At 39.4% G+C, this 18,916-nt stretch overlaps 1 protein-coding gene across 11 annotated transcripts in view; it reads right to left on the bottom strand.

Annotated features, from left to right (window-relative positions):
- The window catches only part of MPPED2 (metallophosphoesterase domain containing 2), a 173,689-nt gene that overhangs the window by 146,699 nt on the left and 8,074 nt on the right, over window positions 1-18,916 (bottom strand). For 2 of the 11 annotated variants that reach the window (XM_082343855.1, XM_082343857.1), the window contains one exon: window positions 8,154-8,176. The exons of the other annotated variants lie outside the window; for them this stretch is intronic. In XM_082343855.1, the coding sequence (XP_082199981.1) occupies window positions 8,154-8,176 (23 nt within the window). The remainder of the gene's footprint in view (window positions 1-8,153; window positions 8,177-18,916) is intronic. 11 annotated transcript variants of the gene reach the window in all.

Raw genomic sequence — 18,916 nt, 5'->3', positions numbered from 1 at the left:
TAAAAAGAGTGTTTAACCAAGCAAAATAAGACAACAAAATGAAGAAAAAGCCATCAAATGGAAGATAATCAAAATAATGAGGGTTAGTTTTATACTCTAGGCTATGACAAGTTTTGATTCAAGGCCGATACAGATCATTAGTGTGCATTACATTGAATTATTTTCCCCCATAATAAATTTATGAGATTATCATTTCAATTTGTTAAACAGTCCCAGACTCAAGCAGTTTGCTTGCCTGGGACATAGCATGAATTCAATAAATACTTGAATTAGTGAATGAATAAAAGAATGACCATGCCAAATAAGCAAGGACATATTAAAACTCTGAGACCGTTGTATTCGCCATTCTCTTTATAAGGTTAAGTGAGTTTTAGAATATTTCTGTCTTAACTAGAGGTATCAGTATGAACTTTTTGTTGGAGACAATGTATAATTTTGTATAATCAAAATATAAGAATTCAAATATATTTTTGGAAATGTATATGTATTTTCACTTATTCGTGACTCTTGATAGCTCAAGGCAGCTATTATGTCAAGACAAATTATTAGCTTTCACAATTGTATAATAAACAGAGCTATAATTCATGTTCATTTGGAAGTGTTCTTCCCTAGTTATTATGAGATTTAACATACATATATAGCCAGCTAATCTATTACGATTGTTAGTTTCCTTTGAAAAAAATGGCTACTTGTTAAGTAACCAATCAGTAAACATCTCTAATCAGCCATCTTGGCCACCTAAACAGAATGTGCAATTATTTCAGTCTGTAAGCTGATAGACCATATTTCCCATTTACATAGGATCATTTGGATCAGCTTTCCAGTAGACAGTCTAGTACCTTTGTAGACAAGTATAAGGTTGCCGTAGTACTATTTATATAAAAACTCTTGGGGGCAACCAAAGAAGACATTTAGCCTGGTAACTCTAAAGTGCCCTGTGGCCAGAGTGAGAAAGTCAAAATTAAAAACTCACTGATGAATTTTATTCCTTGGGCACCTTAAGGACTTCACCAGGAAGGTATGAATGAATATGTATGAAGATGATATCTGTAACTGGAAAACAGAACTCTTTCCTTATATATCCATGAATTGGCTCCAAAGACAACCGCTAACGAAAGAGTTTCAGAATCATACTGAGCAAGGTAGGTATAGCAGGAATAGATGAAAATGACACCAAACAGAATAAACACACACACACACACACACACACACATATATGTATGTATGTATGTATTTTATTACTATTTTATTTATTCGGGGGAATTTGTGAAAAAGAAAAGAAAACTCTGTGTCAGTAGTTTACAGTCATACTTCAAGCCCCGAAGTCTTTCTCAGACTAGATTTTGGAGTCATTCTTTCCCTTTCTTCCAAAGCTGGAGTTAAGCTATTCTCATGTAAGAGCTGTCTTGCTTATAAGTATTTTGTGAACTGCCTCCCCTCCTTTTCCTCTTTCTTTTGTTTCTGTCCTTCTTTCTTCCCTCCCTCCATCCTTGTTAACTTTCTTCTTCCCTTTTTTTTTTTTTTTTTTCTAGCTGGGAACACACCAAAATTTGAACAGAAAAAAACTGAAAGCATAAAAATGCTTTACAGTCACAACCAATTCCTTTCAAAATAGTTAGCCAAACTAGTCCTCCTCATTTGGACAATTACAGCCAAAAGAAGGATCTAGTTTCAAAGTGCAGCTGCTCATTTGAAGTGGGATAGGCATGGTTAATTTTTTCAATGAGAAAATGGTGATGAATGGAATAGAAAATAAAGATGTCTTTAAAGCTAGACTAAAAAAAATTATTTTATCTCAAGAAGGTCATCAGTTTGGAAATATTATCCAGAGAATTATCAAATCACAGAGAGGAGCCTTCAGGAAATCTTAAGTGACTACAAATGGAAAGTATGCCTTAGAGACCAGTTTAAATAAAAGTCACAGTAGTCACATATATGCTCAGCCCTGCAACTTCCAACTACAGAGGAATCCTAAGGAGACCCCTGGGATCCCAACATGTACAATTATCTCCTTTGTAAATCACACAGTGCTAGTAACAAAGGTCTCTACAATTTTTATTAATACAAGTTTATCAGAGACTATGATATTTACAATCTTATGACTTTAGAATATTGTTCTGCAGACTAAAACAAACGATCCTTAAAACTACATCCGATACTGATAACATAAGCATGTTCCCTTTGTGAGAATTCATTTAGTCAAATACAGTTAATTTGCACACTTCTATGTCTCATGCTTCAATTAAAAACTTACTAATTAAAAAGAAGTTATGGGCTTCCCTGGTGGTGCAGTGGTTGAGAGTCTGCCTGCCAATGCAGGGCACACGGGTTCGAGCCCTGGTCTGGGAAGATCCCACATGCCGTGTAGCAACTGGGCCCGTGAGCCACAACTGCTGAGCCTGCGCGTCTGGAGCCTGTGCTCCCAACAAGAGAGGCCACGATAGTGAGAGGCCCGCGCACCGTGATGAAGAGTGGCCCCCGCTCACCACAACTAGAGAAAGCCCTCGCACAGAAACGAAGACCCAACACAGCCAAAAATAAATAAATAAGTAAATTTTAAAAAAAAAGAAGTTATACTCAATCCTCTCCTTCCATATGAAACGTTTTTCTAGACACATTTTTTTTTTTAAGATACTGAGAATACAAAACTGCACTTCTCCTTCAAGGTCTTACTGAAAAAAACCTGTAAGCTATTTTAGAATGTTAGTTTTGCTTTTGGATTTAGTATTCTCAAGTCTTCTCTTTTGATAGGCAAAAAACGCACCCTCTGATATTTACATTTCCTATTCATCACATTTAATTCTTCCCATTTTTTTTCTACTAATAACTATCCAAATAACTAAAGATCATCATTCGTTATTCAGCACTTCGATTTTGTTGGTAGATCAGTATAACTGGCATACTTTTTCTTTTTGAAAGCAGTTTTCACATTTACCAAAGGGCCTAATCAGCACTACAGCTGCCCGCTGCCTTGTGGGGTTTTATCAGTAATGTAGTTAACAAACAGCGGTTTTGTGGATAACCACACCATGTTCTAGGTTATCTAAGAACTCATACCCTTCCCTCAACTTCCACCTGAAAAATTCATGAATTAAGAAAACCTCAATGGAAGGGGGAGGGATCTATGAAATAGGGCATTCTCATTTGTCACTGAAATTACTGACTTTTGAAGTCAGTGATTATTACTGTTGTGTTAAATTATTTATTTTCAAGGAAATAAGTGGGGGAATCTCAAAATGACTTTTAAGTCATCTGCCTTAAGAATATCCTAAGAGCCAATTAAGATATGTATTTTATACTGGTCATTAAAAAAAAGTGACTAACTGAAGTTTTTGGTTTTTGTTTTATGTAAACCATTTTGTGGTTTACATAACTGCCTGAAAAGCTTTAGGTTGCATTATACTTCCAACCAACAGTGACTGGCGTTTATTTACTCTTAGTAAGCAGAAGTTTGTCTCAAACTACAGAAAGTGATTACCAATCGCTTGCTACACGACATGAGATAGTCTTAAAACTCCCATTTACCCGCTACTGAACCAATATCTTAGCTCATTCTAGGGAACATGAGTGAGTATTTCTCCAGCAACTAACCTAAGTGAAAATATGAGCCCTAGCTCTGTAGAATGCAACAAATTTGGTCACAAAGGAAAATGAAAGCAAGCACCCTAATACCAACTGAAGACACTTTAGTTGGAGAAAAACAGCCTGCATCCCGTAACATTTTATGATACCAAATGAGATGCAGGCAATGTAATTTCACTTATGCGATTCACTTACAAGCAATGCAAATGCAATCTTGCTGATTACATTTAAAACAAAAGACTGAATCTGCTTATTTATAGAGCAGAGCCATAGTCATGCAAAACTCATGCTACCCCCCACCTGGTGTGGAACCAGAAGAAAACAATCTGGCTGAAGACCTTTTCATCTCCACAGAAAGAAAAATGATGTTAACTGTGAACTCCGGGTTGACCCAATAGGCTTAATAATGTAGCTTCTCGGTGCCCTCAATAGAAAACAAGGTCAACCGTGTTAGTAATCGTTAGCTGAGGTGTTCAGCCCCCATGCAAACAATGTCCAATGTTTTATTTGTTTTTTAGATAGCCATAAGCAGTGTTCAGAAAACACTTTCATCTATGTTTAATTTTAAACCTTCATTTATCTGTGGGCATGTGTGCAGATACATACACACACATTTGTATATAAACAATGGAGATGTATAATTTCTACAGGGAGGTATAGACTGCTACAACTAATATATTCACTAGCTGCACTCCTCACCATGCATATTTTATGAGCTTCTCTGTGCAGTTAAGTGGGGGTCTTGAGCATTCCAGAACTACTCATTTTAATCACCACCCAAAACTAGAGCTTTTATTAGATAATTTTCCTATTACGAAGTTCAATAGTTAGAACTGAATGCAAAAGTTGCTGCCAAATGCCCTCTCTGAACTTCCCAGAAAAGCCACAGAGCTGGAAGAATTCTTCTACTTGTCTGTGCTGCTCCGCTTTTAAAGATCTAACAGGTACTTCTGGCTCACCACCAGCAACTGAGCCAAGGCCCAGCTGCAGGCCACTGCACCAGCATCCGAGGCATTTGGTGAGAGTCTGGCTGATAGCTAGATCTGCAGCACCCTAGGCAGAGAGGACCATCGCCAAAGCCAACTTGGGCCCAGCTGCAGTTTTAACATAAAGAAGTTTAATAGGATACCTCACACCTACCACAGAGCTTTTTTCCAAGAGGAAAACTGCACGTGGCTGGAAATGCTCCTTGCAGAGTGACTCGTGGCTATGGGGTTTCTCAATCTTAGTGAAGAAGACACACTTCGACGGTCTCCCAAGTGATGCCAACACCGATTACGGCTCACGGAAGCAATTTTCTATGCGGTAACACCACTTTTTTTTGGTCAGAGAGATTATTTCCAAATAGCAACCTTTGAGAAATTCTCAAAAATGCAGGTGACTTTGAAGTAACCCTTGATATACAACCACGGTCAGGTCTCAAAACTGTACTCAAATTGAACTTTGTAAAATGTACGGTGTTGAAGCATCTAACCTTCCATCTTCATGTCTCCAAAAGACCTAGAAGCGTATAGGTTTGCTCATTCCCACACAGCACAAGCAGTGGGCCAGAAACCATTTCACTTGTCTGGAATGTGAGCCACCGTCCAAGTCCATGGCATATGGCTCCACACTTCTCAGTTCCCACATCCCAGCAAAGATGCAAGTGCCGTCCAATATGCGTCGTCTCCGAGTAGGAAATGTCCGTGGTTTCTGGACTCTGAGGTACAGAAAAACGCTGCCAGGTTTTAGAGGAACCAAGGGACACATGGGTGGTAAGAAAAGGAGGAGATATTATGAAATGAAAGCAAAGTGTGATCCTCCATGGCAGAAAATAGCTGCTTCTGTTTTATTTAAACAGTTTTCCATAACGGGGTGCCTCCTACAGGGAGCTTTCCTTCTTTCATGTTTGGGAAAAGAATTAGACATGAAGACCCTTTGACTAACCTGGGTTATGTCTACAGTGGAAAATCAGGAAATAAAATTGGAAAGCAATTTAATAGAATGAAGTCAGATTACTCGTAAAAGGCTTATTTCAGATGTGTTCTTAAAGAAATTCTCCCCCGCTTCTCCTACTCACTGCCAACTAAAAACTGGCACTTGCCATCTGCCTCTACAAGGATTAAGTCACTATCCACCACAGCCACTGACCTTCAACACTCCCTGAAAGGAGTTCAGGATGGAGACCAGGAATGAGGCACCTCTGTGATCTGGGGAAAACTGACAGAACAGGACTTCAGATAGTTAAGATATTTTCAGGAGAAGATTTTTTATGAGCGCAAATTCTTGCATCTCCTCATATCTAGAAAAGTACTAAAATCATTAACGGAGACATTTGCTCCTCGAGACTAGCAGCCAGCCTCTGCCAGAACTGGTGCTTCACTAAAATCATATATATATAATATACTGACCTTCCCCGCTACCTCTTTGGAGCAGTTCCTCAGAGCTAGCTGAGAAGCTGTCTCCCAGGCTATGGTCCTCATTTGCCCCAAATAAAACTTAACTCACAACTTTCACGTTATGCATTTTTTTTCAGCGGACATCAGTTAGGATTTATTGTCTGCCCCAAACTGTAAGTTGCTTAAGCCCCTTCTGCCCACTAAGGGTCATAAAGAGACACACAATGTACTGTAAGTCAGGCGTCCTGTGTGACCTTGCTCTGGTCATTTAAACTCTCTGGGTTGCCAATTGTCCATATGTAAAAGTCTTTACATGTTTCCCTCACAGCGAGCACAGCACACAGGTATGCAAAAATACACCTTGATCCTTCTATTACTAACAATGCACACACGGTTATTTTATCAAGTGTTATTTAATTCAGACACATTTGATTGTCTCCCTAAATAAGCAAAACATCCCTACTAGACAAGGGCTGGGTGGTTTGCATTTCTACATTATTCTGACTGCTAGACCCAAGAAGAAGACATCCATTTATTCACTTCTTCATCAGTAACTATTTATTGTACCAGGCACTCTGCTATGCCCCTAATCTCACTCCAGATGTGGACAAAATACATAAATCTGAGTAGATTGGTCGTTCATATAAACAATTCAGAGCCTTATCACGCCTCTCCGAACTGACTCCAATTCATCAAAAATGTACGAGCAGGTTGTATGTGGCATCCTCCATTAACTGAAACACACCAATAAATTTCCAAAATGTAGGACTCAGCACCAAAACAATATCTATGTATGGGTGGAGGAATCCCCACATCTATTTCGGAGCTCCGAGCGCTTTGCGGCTTCTCTGTGCAGTCTGGCATCATGCATAATGCAACACCGCAACTGCTAACAGCAGGCGCGCACCAGATAATTTACACTTGTTTTTATGGACACGAGGAACTGATCTTTGAAGCCGTCCCTAATGAGATTCCGCTTGGCCCTAACAGCATCCTGAGAGAGTGTTCCGGTTTTCTACTTGGCATCCGGTGCATATTTATAATGCAGAATACAAGCTCATTTAAATTGCACATGTGGATTTTGGTGTCTTCCCTATGTTAAAGAGAGATTTTCATATACTAAGGAGCACTGACTACTCAATTACTAAACCATACTTTCCCCAAACAATGTCACTGCCAGTCACTACAGGTACTTATCAAAGAGGCAGGTCCATCAAAGGGTTTCGACCAGCAGGGCCAAAAGCTCCCCCAACTCCATCCAGCTCAGCTCTCTAGTCCTGAAACTCAATTAGGTCCTCAGCCAAAGGGGATCTCCAGAAAGCCTAATTATACAACACCTTTCTTAGTAGACACAGTAAGGGGACAGTCAGGGAGAAAACCTAAAGCCCATCACCTAAATTAACAACTTCCTGCCCCAAAGTGCTTGCCATGCAAATCTCTCTTATTCTCTCCCCTCTTTTATGCTCTGCCCCTTGTAAAATTCTTCCTTAAGCTTGGCACTCTTCAGCAGCATTTTTTTGTCATTTACTTTTCAAGAAGTTTATAGCTTAGTCACCAGTAATTAGAAATCCATTACATACTTCCTTTAAATTGCATTTGTTTCACCTTTAAAACAAAAATTTCAGAAGGCTTTCAATCACTACATAACACCAATGCTGTTATAATGGTGTTATCTGTAGTAAACCCAAATCACAGGTCTCTGTGAAAATAGTCGTATGATAAGACCTAGAAGAGTTTACTACAAAAAAAAAAAAGTAAAGTTGTTAAAAACATAAGGATACAGAATAAAATTGGTTCACTTTATGCAAAATGTGTGATTCCCATGATAAGAGATGACCTGTTTTCATGGTCTTCATTTCAGGTAAACTCCACATATTAGGGACAGCTGACAGGCTCCTGGTACTCGGGCTGAAATATATCCTAATTAATTTCAAGCTTCTAGCCAATAATAGTTGATGCCAAATAGGATAAATAAATAAGCACTTTACAAGGAGTTAAGACAACATACTTTCTAATACCTCAGTTTTTAAGGTAGAGAACAAGATAGGAAACCCAAATCTTTAGGGTCAAGATGAAAGTGAAACTTTGATATTTTTCCTGTGTTAGAAATGAGAGTCTACTACTGTCAAAGTAAGAGTCAACCGAAGGCAGGATAGGTTATAGCATTAGTGTAGGAGTATCAGAAATACTCACTCTGAGCTTCGTCCAGCTCCATCCTGAAAAAGACACGGGAGACTCATAAGTTACCCTTTTTAAAGCCAAGTATACCATCAAGTCTAAATACATGCTCTCAAATTGAATGAATGATTCCAAGGGAGCACACACTTCGTGGGAAAGCACATAGTAAGAGAACATGGAATCCCTGAAAACTCAACTGTCATTCATTCACTCAACAAGTATTTGGAGAGTATCTAGAACGTGACAGCGCTGTGATACGTGCTGTGGATACAGATGGGCAACACAAAATAAAAAGAGTTGCTGCCTTCAGAGAGCTTAAAGCCTAGTGGAAGACGGACATTTCACAAACACTCAGAAAACACATTTATAAAAAGTGCGACCAAGGGAAAGCATTCCTTGTAGGTGCTCTGAGTCCATACACACAAAGGGTTCACGTAATCCAGAGAAAGGGGTAGGGGCAGGTGGAGAGAGGAAAGGAAGTGTATTTAGGGAGGAGGACATCATTCCAAGCCTCAAAGTTGACGGCAGGGGAGCAGCCTCTTGCTTTCCCGGCACCTCTCAGTACCTCTCCACTTGGAAAAATAAAAAATTCAGGAGGCACGCGTAGGAAGTTGGATTTACAATGTACTTCTCTTCAATGTCAGCCCTGAATCCAGACGGAATTGAAGACCTTGGGAAAAACTGGTGGACAGATCACCGAACTTGGCACTAAGTGCTGCCAACTGTCTGGCTGGCACCAAAATACAGGCTCAATTGGCCATAAAAACCGCACTGCAGTCTTGCTTCTCTCAAAGGAAATCATTTTGCCATCCGCAGTGAGGCTTACCCAGAGGCCAGTCTTAGGGGAAGGCCTTGAATTTTGAGCTTAACTCGATTGCACGGTTTGGGCAAGAGTTTCATGTTTCAGATGTGCAGTCAGGTAATCCGATCCCATCAGAGTTTTAATGGCCTCTAAAGAATCCAAAGTGTTAAATCCTTCTCCCAGCCTCCCCCAGAGCAGTCTGAGGGTGCGTTTTTCAACCTCCATTCTCCTCCATCCAGTCTCTCGTTCTCATACGCAAACTGTTCCTAAATCTGAGACACTAGGTTAATACTCGTTTCTTAATCCTAAAATCTGATTGTCATCTGTGCTCTAAAATAATGCACACACACCTACCGTACTCCCTTTAAAAAACACTGAGAGAGGAAATAAAAGGATAACGGAAGTGGAATACGTAGAAAGCATGTTTCATTTCAGGGGCAACACCATTGTCAGGATTCCTTCCTTCTAAGCCTGGGAAGAACATTTTCTGGCTCTGCAGAAACCAAAGGCAGCAGACCCAAGCAAATTCCTCAACTCCAGGAAAAGGCACATCTCTGAGAGCTACACTGTCCCAAGCAGCAGGCAGGAGCTGCGATCGGTGTTTATTAAGTCTGTGCCCTGACTATCAGCAGGTTAACAGAAACTCAATCCCTCCCTCCCAGTGTGGGGAATCCCTTGGGAGACAGCACAACCATAAAAACTTTAACAATGAGAGGAAAACAAAAACAAAAGCTCCTCAACGAGAAGAAAACAGACACACCAAACTGAATGGCAACCAAAAAAAGTTATGGTGATGATGGTCCATGTGCCGCCATTAAAACTCTGCTGAAGTTCAAGCATTGATGTTGTGGGTAAACAATATTAGTAACAGTAGCCACCATGCATTGAGCGTTGGGATACTGTGCTAAGTGCTTTACTCAGTGCTAAGCATCATCTAATATAACCTTCACCATTACCTATGGAAGCATATACTGTTATGATCCCCATGGTAAAGATGAGATACTAGCCACAGAGACTATAAGCGAACACATGTAAGGGGTCCCGGGGTGGAGAGACAGCCTGGATTCTGGATATACTTTCTTTTGGAACTTTTCAAACGATTTCAGTTTTTATGTCTTTAAATGTGCCTAGATTTCTGCTTAGCAATAACCACTTCACTCCCAAACTCGCCCCTCCAAAATGCATGCATGCATTCTTCCTGTCTCCTGTTCTTCTGTTGACCGCTTTGTTAAGACAGTAAGTCCAGCGGTGGCTCCCTCGGCTCAGGATACAGCACCTCACAAAACAGTGCTGTTTGTTTATAAGGAGACTGAACCTTCCCCGCAGAGTGCGGGGGCATGACTAAAATCCACTAATGGCCAGAAAGCTCATTTTAATTCTACACTTGACAAAATAAACGCCTCATAAAGGCAGGTAAGCAGAAGCTACTTTTCACTTTGGACTGCTCTGTCTTAATAACCTTTGAAAGTGAGGAACTGCAGGGAACAGGCTCTCGAGCATACACACACAACACACAATTATGGCACAAAGAGACTGCGATAAAAGCACAACTCCTTATGTAAAGGTAAATTTTTTTTTCCCCCTCAAAAGGGGGTACCTCTCACAAATATAGACCATTCCTGAATTGCAAAGGTTCTTCTGCTGCAAATCCTGGCTGCATTAGCAGGATCTAACCCATCCGGTCTGAAAAACCAGAGCATTTGATTTCCCTGAAACCCATTCCCAAAAGGGCTGATCTTTTTTTCCCCTCTTCTGTCCACAGAAAATGAAGCTCCACTTACATGTTGGAGGAAATATTTCAAAACATTCCCTTTTTTCTCAAAGTGCAGAATTTATGGTAACAGATAATTAACAACAAATGACAAACAATCTGAGCAGGAAAGGTCCCAGTTTGGTTGCCAAGATGATGGTATCCAATTCCAAGATAAACAGTGGAGCGTGCCGGCTGCCGTTAACGTGGTGGAGGGGTCGAGATGGAGAGATGCAAAACAGGCCAGCCATCCGCCACCAAGGGGCACGACATGGGGCCAACCACCTCCCGCGGGGTTATTATTTCCCTTCTGAATTCTCAAGAGTGTCAGTGGGCAAGGGGGTGGTAGTGGACTCACTCTTCTGTAAGGAAAAGGACACCTACCTATGCCTTTATATTTCACATGGGGGAAAACAGATCCTTCTTTGAACTGCATTATGGCAGAATTCGGAATTAATATCCTTTAGGAGTTAATACCTCCTTCCTAGTCTGTCTATTCTTCCCAAAGACTCCCCCCTCCTCATTCTTCTTTTCTCTAAGTTGGTGGAGTCAAAATAGGTTTCAGTGCATCCAGCTGTGCCCAAAATGTGAAGGTCAGGAACAAAGTGAAAACAAGTTAACCTGTAAAAGTCAGAATTTGAGCACAACACATGGTAAGTCTCCTAGATACTAACAGATGGCAGACCTTGGGCAATTGAAGTTTCAGATACTTTTACATTTCTCAAAAGCCAGTTCATAGTTCACTATTTCTCAAATGGATTTTTTTTTATATATATATATTGAAATGCAAACCTCAACTTCTGAGTTACCTAAAAAGGCCTACCAAATTGCTCCTTCTCAGGGATCAAAAATTGTTATTCTGATCCTTTCAAATGCTGGATTCATTGGTATGTAGAGTTGGCATGCATACCCCACAAAGCCAAGGTGAAATCTGTCTTAGCTTCCTGCTGACGGATGTTTAGGGATGCTGACACACTCCTGGTGTTAAAGTCAAGCCCAAGGCCAGGGACATCATAATTGCAAGAAAGAGTTATGAACTAACAGAATATATCTGCTAGGCCCTCCCTCTCCTCTTTTCTCTCTCCTTCACATATACCACTATCTTCCCTCTTCTCCATAAAACATGTATCTCCACATTATATTTGCTGCCCACCCAAGCAGGACCAACATGCAAAAGTTGGTACTTTTAAGAAAAATGGAATATATTAAATATAAGGCAAAACCAAGAGCAATGGGTATGATACTTGTGATTTTTTTAAAAAATGCCTAATGCAGTCTGACAGGCTTCTGTGGTTATCTCTGAAGTCTTAAGGCAAAGCAAAATGAAACAAAAGGGGGAAAAATTTTCCAAAACTCAGGACCAAAATAGAGCTGGTAGAATGTCTATGTCATAGCAAAAGGCTAACTCAGGAAATTAGAGAAACATGCTGAGGTTGCTTAGCTGATGGGAGATTTCACTTTTTTTTCTTGATTTCAGTTTTAAGTCTTTGTGCAAAACACATTTTAAACTAAGTGTACAATATGTAAACGGTTTGAAACTTGGTCTGTGGCCCAAATACCTAAAACTAAATACTACAAGTAAGCCACTTTTCTTAGCCAATCAGCAGCAATGCCAAAATAGCCCACCAAAAGATGGGAAAAGATATTTTTCCAATCCAAGCATTGTCAAATCTTTGAGCTGGAAGGTTTCAGAGACTGTCTAGCCAAAGAAATAAATGGATTTGAGTAGAGTTCATGTTATGGTGTAGTGCCCTGTAATCTTTTAACGAAGCCACTACCAACAAATGAACTTCAAGAAGGGTTTAATTCTCATCTGGAATTTTAAGGCGCAATAGTATCAAGTACTGAAAATTTACTTGTTTGCTTTATTAAATGGTACTAGTGTTTCATTTCCTGTTTTTTTTCTCAACTAATGTCAAGAGCTTTGCTATTTAATATAAAACCATACAAAAATTTAAACCAACTAGAGGGGCTTATATTCTTGATTTGTGGTAAAGGAAAAAAAATGAAAAGCCTGCAACAACGCATTTTCTTATTTGCATATATTTTATCCTTCTAAAGGGACAGAAACTGAAGAAAAAAAATCTTCAAAGCAAAATAGAAGAAAAATATGCAGACCCAAATACTGCAAAGGCCAATAAATTCAACAGAGTTTCCTCTTTGCAGAGTTAGTGTTTCTACATAGACAAAGCCTCTAAGTGTACTCTTTACATTAAAAAAAAGAGGCAGACTAACACGGCGGTCTGGAAAAGTGTGGTAGTTTTGTCTGCACTAATATTGAAATAATAGCCTAATCATGCCAGGATAGCTACTGAAACATCCTGTTTCCAGGATGCTAGGAAAGTCTAAAAGGGAAAGAGACATGGGAAGGAGAGAGCTAAGGAAATACTGAAAAAGAAGAAAAACAAGCTGATGGTGGATAGATCTTCCCAGACTCGGTGAGCTTTTTCTCCTTTTTGGAAATAGTTCAGAACTACCTAGAGTTTGTTATACAAAATGTGGCAGATTTAGTGGCATTAGCTTTGTTTTTATGTCTTAAAATCTACATCTTCATTGACTCTAAATCTCAGAATTAAAATTAAGCATGTTTCAAATACAGACTCCCTATTATAATACTTCCTGTTTAGCTAGTCTTGTCATTTTGTCTATTTTTATCAAAATGTCTCCCTAAAAGAAATTTTTTAAAAAACTGTACTTAGAGCAGGAGATAAATTTAATCCATAAGGAGAGGTGAGCAGCGAGTTCCTAGTTTCAGGATAGGAACTGGCCACACTTTCCGTATGAATCTTTCTCTCTGTAAATGTAGATAACTGTTTCAGGATTTGAAATCCAGGCATACCACAGTAGAAAGAATCCACTTTATTTGTCAAAATTCTTTACCCTCCCAGAGTCAAGTAACCAAAAACAAACTAACAAACAAAACTACCCAGTTTTGCAACATACAGCTAAGTTTCTAAGAACAAATCCATATGGACAAAAAAAATTATTTAATTTTAGGTTGCCTTTTTAAAGCCAGAATTCAAACAAAGAAATTGATGGAATAGGAAATAAGTCAGTTCTAAAATGAAGTCTAACTGCCACGGACCACAAGACCAGTGCCCTCAGGGAGCATATAGGAAAAAGAACTTATTTTTAAAAAGAAATGAGAGAGGAAAAGAAAAATACCCCATGTTTATATATGAGCACAAACCAAAAGGGCCATTCAGCCATCTCCAAGACAAATTTCAGATTGAAAACATTAACAGAAATTATGGCCATGCTAATGTTCAGGCCGGTGATAAATTTGTAATGAGGAGGAGAAAGCAGCTTACCAAGAGAACACTGTTTAGAAATTTTTTTTTTTTTTTTGCACAGCGAATGCAGCCCAGCTCTGCAACAAAGGATGAATTTCTACCTTGTTAGTAATGTGCAATTTTACAGAGCCCCAGACGTTCGCTCATTCATTGATACTCTTCCTCTGTGTGAGGAAGAGGTCATTGGTCTTCCCCCCTCCAAAGCGTCCCCATGATATCTCACTATTATAGTCTTTCCCTACAGAATATCACTAATGATGAGGGATTTGTGTTCTTAATTTCAAACGGACTAAAGAAAAGAGAAGAAAAGGAGAAACCCTAGACTGCCAGAGTAGGAAGGAACGATGCTAAAGGGCATCGAGTCCAATGGCTGGTGAGGAACTTGAAATTCAAAGAGGCTCAACTTGCTCGGGATCACAAACCTAATTAGTGACCAAGACAGGACCAGAATCCAGGTTCCCTGAAACACTGTCAAGTCATCCACTATAGCAAGCTGTTTACTGATACTATATACCCTGCTGGCTTTCAAAAATGAATTGGAAGGTACTTCTTAAAGAAATTTCCCTCCAGTTATAGGACTAAGAAGTAGTCAGCATCCTTGGCCTCACATCTTCCCACACATGACCAAGCTGAATTATACTGAACCAATGAACAGCCTTTGGTCTATACCTTGATTATAACATAAAACAGAAGAAGGTACCTCCCAAGAAAGCGGTGCTCAAAGAAAGTAGAAGATTTACATTAGAGTGAGCCTTTAATGCAAATCTTGCTAACAAAGCAGAAGAGATTGTAGACAAATCACATTTTTATCATTCTTTAAAAAAATGTTTTTATTATCATAAAAGTATTACATAGTTCTTATAAAAATAATTTAAATTATACAAAAGTATATAAAATAAAAAGTGTAAGATCTTTACCCATCACTCCCTCCCCCAGATTTGTTTGCAAATTTATTCCCTACATGATCACCAGTAATGTTGGTATTTATCTTTCTACACATTTTGAGATTTTTTTTTTAACCAAATGGCATCATTCTGTAACACACTTCTGTAACTTTCTTCCTGCATCTAAGGATACCTAATTCAGACCTGAAATAAACATTTACTTCCTACCGTGTAAGAATGAAACTTCAGATCAGACAAACAAAATCCTGTAAGAATTTGGCATGGAATGATCACCCAGATACCCTAAAAGCTTCAGATCATTTCAGATTAGCAATGCCCAAGCAAACATTGACAGATGCTGTAAAACACAACAAAGCAACAAGAACAAGTTGGACTGTCAAGTTTTATGCAAGCAGTTCAAACAAAAAGATGTTAACACTTATTTCATGCTCACCAGCTAATGCACAAGACCATAAATATTATCACAGCATCTATTTATCAAGTGCTATCTTCTGGGCACTATGTCATATACATCATCTCATATATTGTTTACAACCGTCTTAGAGACTCATCAAACCCATTTTACAGATGAGAAGACTGAAGTTCAGTAATCCTGTCCATCATCACCTAGCCAAGCTAGTAACTGGCGGGATCAGCATGTGTATACAGATCTCTGATTTCAGACCACATTCTCAGCTGCCACGTGAATACCGTCCTCATTCCCCAGCTCAAGCTGTGCCCTTTGTACTCAGTCCTAGTTAATTATGGTTAACTCTTGATGCTTCTGTTGTAACCACAGCCATAGGTAGAGAGCCTAAGACACTGATGGGGGTACAAGGGCCTGAGACGAGCACAAGTGAATGAAGGCCACTGTGACTCTGCAGAGAACAAGCAGGTGACACTCAGCTCTGGGGATTCCTTGCCCCCTTGGGACTGTCAGTCCCATGGAGTAACTGACGGCAGGTGAGACACTCCTTGACAGGCAATTAGAAGTCAACGCACAGAGAGAGAAAGACAAATACTGTATGTTTTCACTTATATGTGGCATCTAAAAAATAAAACAAACGAACAAATATAACAAAACAGAAACAGACTCACAGACACAGAGAACAGACTGGTGGTTGCTAGATTGGTAAGAGGTGGAGCGGGGGCAAAATAAGTGAGGGTGATTAAGAGGTACGAACTACTAGGTATAAAATAGATAAGCTACAAGAATGTCATGTACAACACTGGGAATATAGCCAATATTTTATAATCACTTTATATGGAGTATAACCTATAAAAATACAGAATTACTATTTTGTACACCTGAAACTAATACAATTTTGTAAGTCAATTGTACTTCAATAAAAAATTTAAAAACAAAAAATTTTAAAAAAAGAAGTCAGGGCACCTTCCAACCCTGACAGCCAAAACTCCCACCCAGCCAAGTTTGCTAGTAATGAGTCCTGGAGGAAGACAGGACAAACTTACTAGTGATTTTCTTATTTATTCATTTATTTATACTCCAGTGATTTTCAAAATGGACTGAGACAGCTTAGAATAAAAAGGTGCAGAATCAATAAAACAATCATTAATGCGAAGAGCTAACATTTACTGAGTACAGAGTATGTACTAAGCACTCCTCTAAAAACTTTACAAGTCATAATGTTTTTAACCTTCACAGCAACCTTTGGAGATAGGCACTACTTTTATCATCCACACTTTAGAGACAGGGAAAAAAAACCAGATAAGTTAATACCTTTGTCCACGGTTGGTTACACAGCTAGTAAGTGGTGCAACCAGGTTTTAAATAAAACAATCTGATTCCACTGGAGACTCTGACCACGACACTACACTGCCTCCTCAAAATAAGTATAAAAAAACAAGAGCTAAGTAAGTTTCCAGGGGTGTTGACAACTAAAGCCGTAGACAAGGACGTAGCTAAAACTGAAAATAAAATTTGATTTGAGCTTCCTAGCAACCAAACCTTAAAGAAAAAGGTGAGGAATTAACCTCAGTAGGGTAGCCAACCATCCTGGTTTGCAGGGGACTGAGGGGTCTCCCGGAATGTGGGACTTCCGATGCAAAAACGGAGATGGTTGGGTACCCTACTAAAGATGTTTTACAGCATTTCATTAGGCCTCAGATAATCTAAAACATACCAAATCTTGATGGTGTTTTCAGACCTACACTGGCTCCTTGAGCACCTCCTCCCACTATCATTAAAAATACTAAATAATTTTCATCATTAAAAATACTAAATAACATTCTGCTGGGGAAGATGACAGGGTTGTAGAAAAATGAAGCCCTGTTAATTGTTGGTTTTCAACTATCACATCTATCAGTATGTTCAAGAGTCTGGATAAGAGGGGCTCATGAAATCTGGGTTCAAGTCTGCCCTGTCAACTTCAACTGCGCTTTAATTTTCTTTTCCAAGGTCATATCGGATTGCTTTCTTTAAAAAAAAAAAATCCTCCCTACGTCACAGGCAGAGATGTATATAGGCTAGTAACTCTTAGAAAGCTTGGTGGCAACCTGGTCAGAACTCACAGGTGAAACCAAACCAAGACCATGGAGTAAACCCTTAAAGCCGGTGGAAACAACAACTCTGAAATCAGGGATGAGCTTCTAAAGTTGGGAACCGGGTCTTATGCATCTGTGTTCCCTCCACAGCAACACCTTGCAAATAAATGTCTTAATTGCAATCTTAATCTTAATATGTCAGAGCTAAAAAGATCCATAACTATCATTTGGTACAAATGTTTACATTTACTGAGGCCGGGAGAAAAAGAAGTAAATTGCCCAAGATGGGTCACAAAGCTGAGGTGAGACAAACTAAATTAAATGGGAAGTGAGCTATTCCTTAACTAAGGTAAGAAAACCTCAACTAGGTTTCATGAAAGAAAATAACAGATCATTTAAGGGCCCAGCATTGTAACTCCAATCCAGGTGATCTGTCATGGGTCTTCATAGACCTCAGTTGTTAAGTGCCAAAGGAAAGCAAATATTTTAAGAAACCCATGCAAAATAAATGAGCAACTATTCAAGTGGAAAAGACAATATCTTTGTGGAGAGGAGTAAAGCTCTACCATAACATGTTAAAAATTTTAGAAAAACTTAAGACATTTTAGACTAAATATTTTATAGGTATTTTCCAGCCAATTTAAGTTCCTATTTAGACTCAGGGCAATCTTTTAAAATATAACATGATCCCATTTAACCAAGATAGCTGAATGCCCAGCATGGGCCAGTCACTGTGCCAGGGCACCAAGCACGGAAAAGAAAGGCCAAGGAAAAGGTCGGCCATATGCACACATGTTCATACAAACACTCAAAATATTAAGACAGGACAGAAGGATCCCAATGAAAATTTCCAAATCTCAATCACAATTTCTCATCTCAATGCACAATCAAATCAATGGATCAATCAAGCAATCAATCAATTCGTATTTCTAAGCACTTGTTACCTGCTCAATCCCTGCCTTTAAGAAATGAATGATATCGTTGAGAGAGAGGGCAGGTGGGAGAGGGGAGAGATAGAGAGGGAAATTATAATGGAGGTGGTCTGGTTTGAAGTAAACACCAAATAACGAGGGACATCGTGTTGGTAGCGGGGGTAGATAGGCACAGTCATTTTGGATTGGGTGAGATAGAAGAGGTTTCCTAGACACAGAGGGGCCTGAACTGGCTCTCAGCAGAGCGTAAATGTGAGTGTCTCAGCTCTGAGAAACAGTAAAAGCATCGAGATGGAAAGGCTCACGGGGTGCTCAGGTGGCAGAGCCAACATGCGTGGCTGGAACAAAGGGTTCAGGTGGGAAGCCCTTAGTGGGTGATGAAGGTGAAAAGGCCAGCTGGAGTTGACCGTGGAAGAATCCTCTACTTCTAGGAAGGAAGTCTGGTAAAAGGGCTACACAGCTGTCTAGGCTGCCACTGCAAACTCCATTTTTCAAGCCTTGTTTTCATAAAAGGTATAATTTGATCCTTCGAATTTTTCATGGCTAGATCTAAGCACATCAGTCCTAAAGTTACATGATTTTTCAAATATCTCTGTGCATTCACAGTTCACC

This window comes from Balaenoptera borealis, assembly GCF_965194805.1.
Source record: "Balaenoptera borealis genome assembly, chromosome: 11".
Lineage (NCBI taxonomy): Eukaryota > Metazoa > Chordata > Mammalia > Artiodactyla > Balaenopteridae > Balaenoptera > Balaenoptera borealis.
Note: the sequence above shows the minus strand (reverse complement) of the source record. Positions and strands in the feature narration are given on the sequence as shown.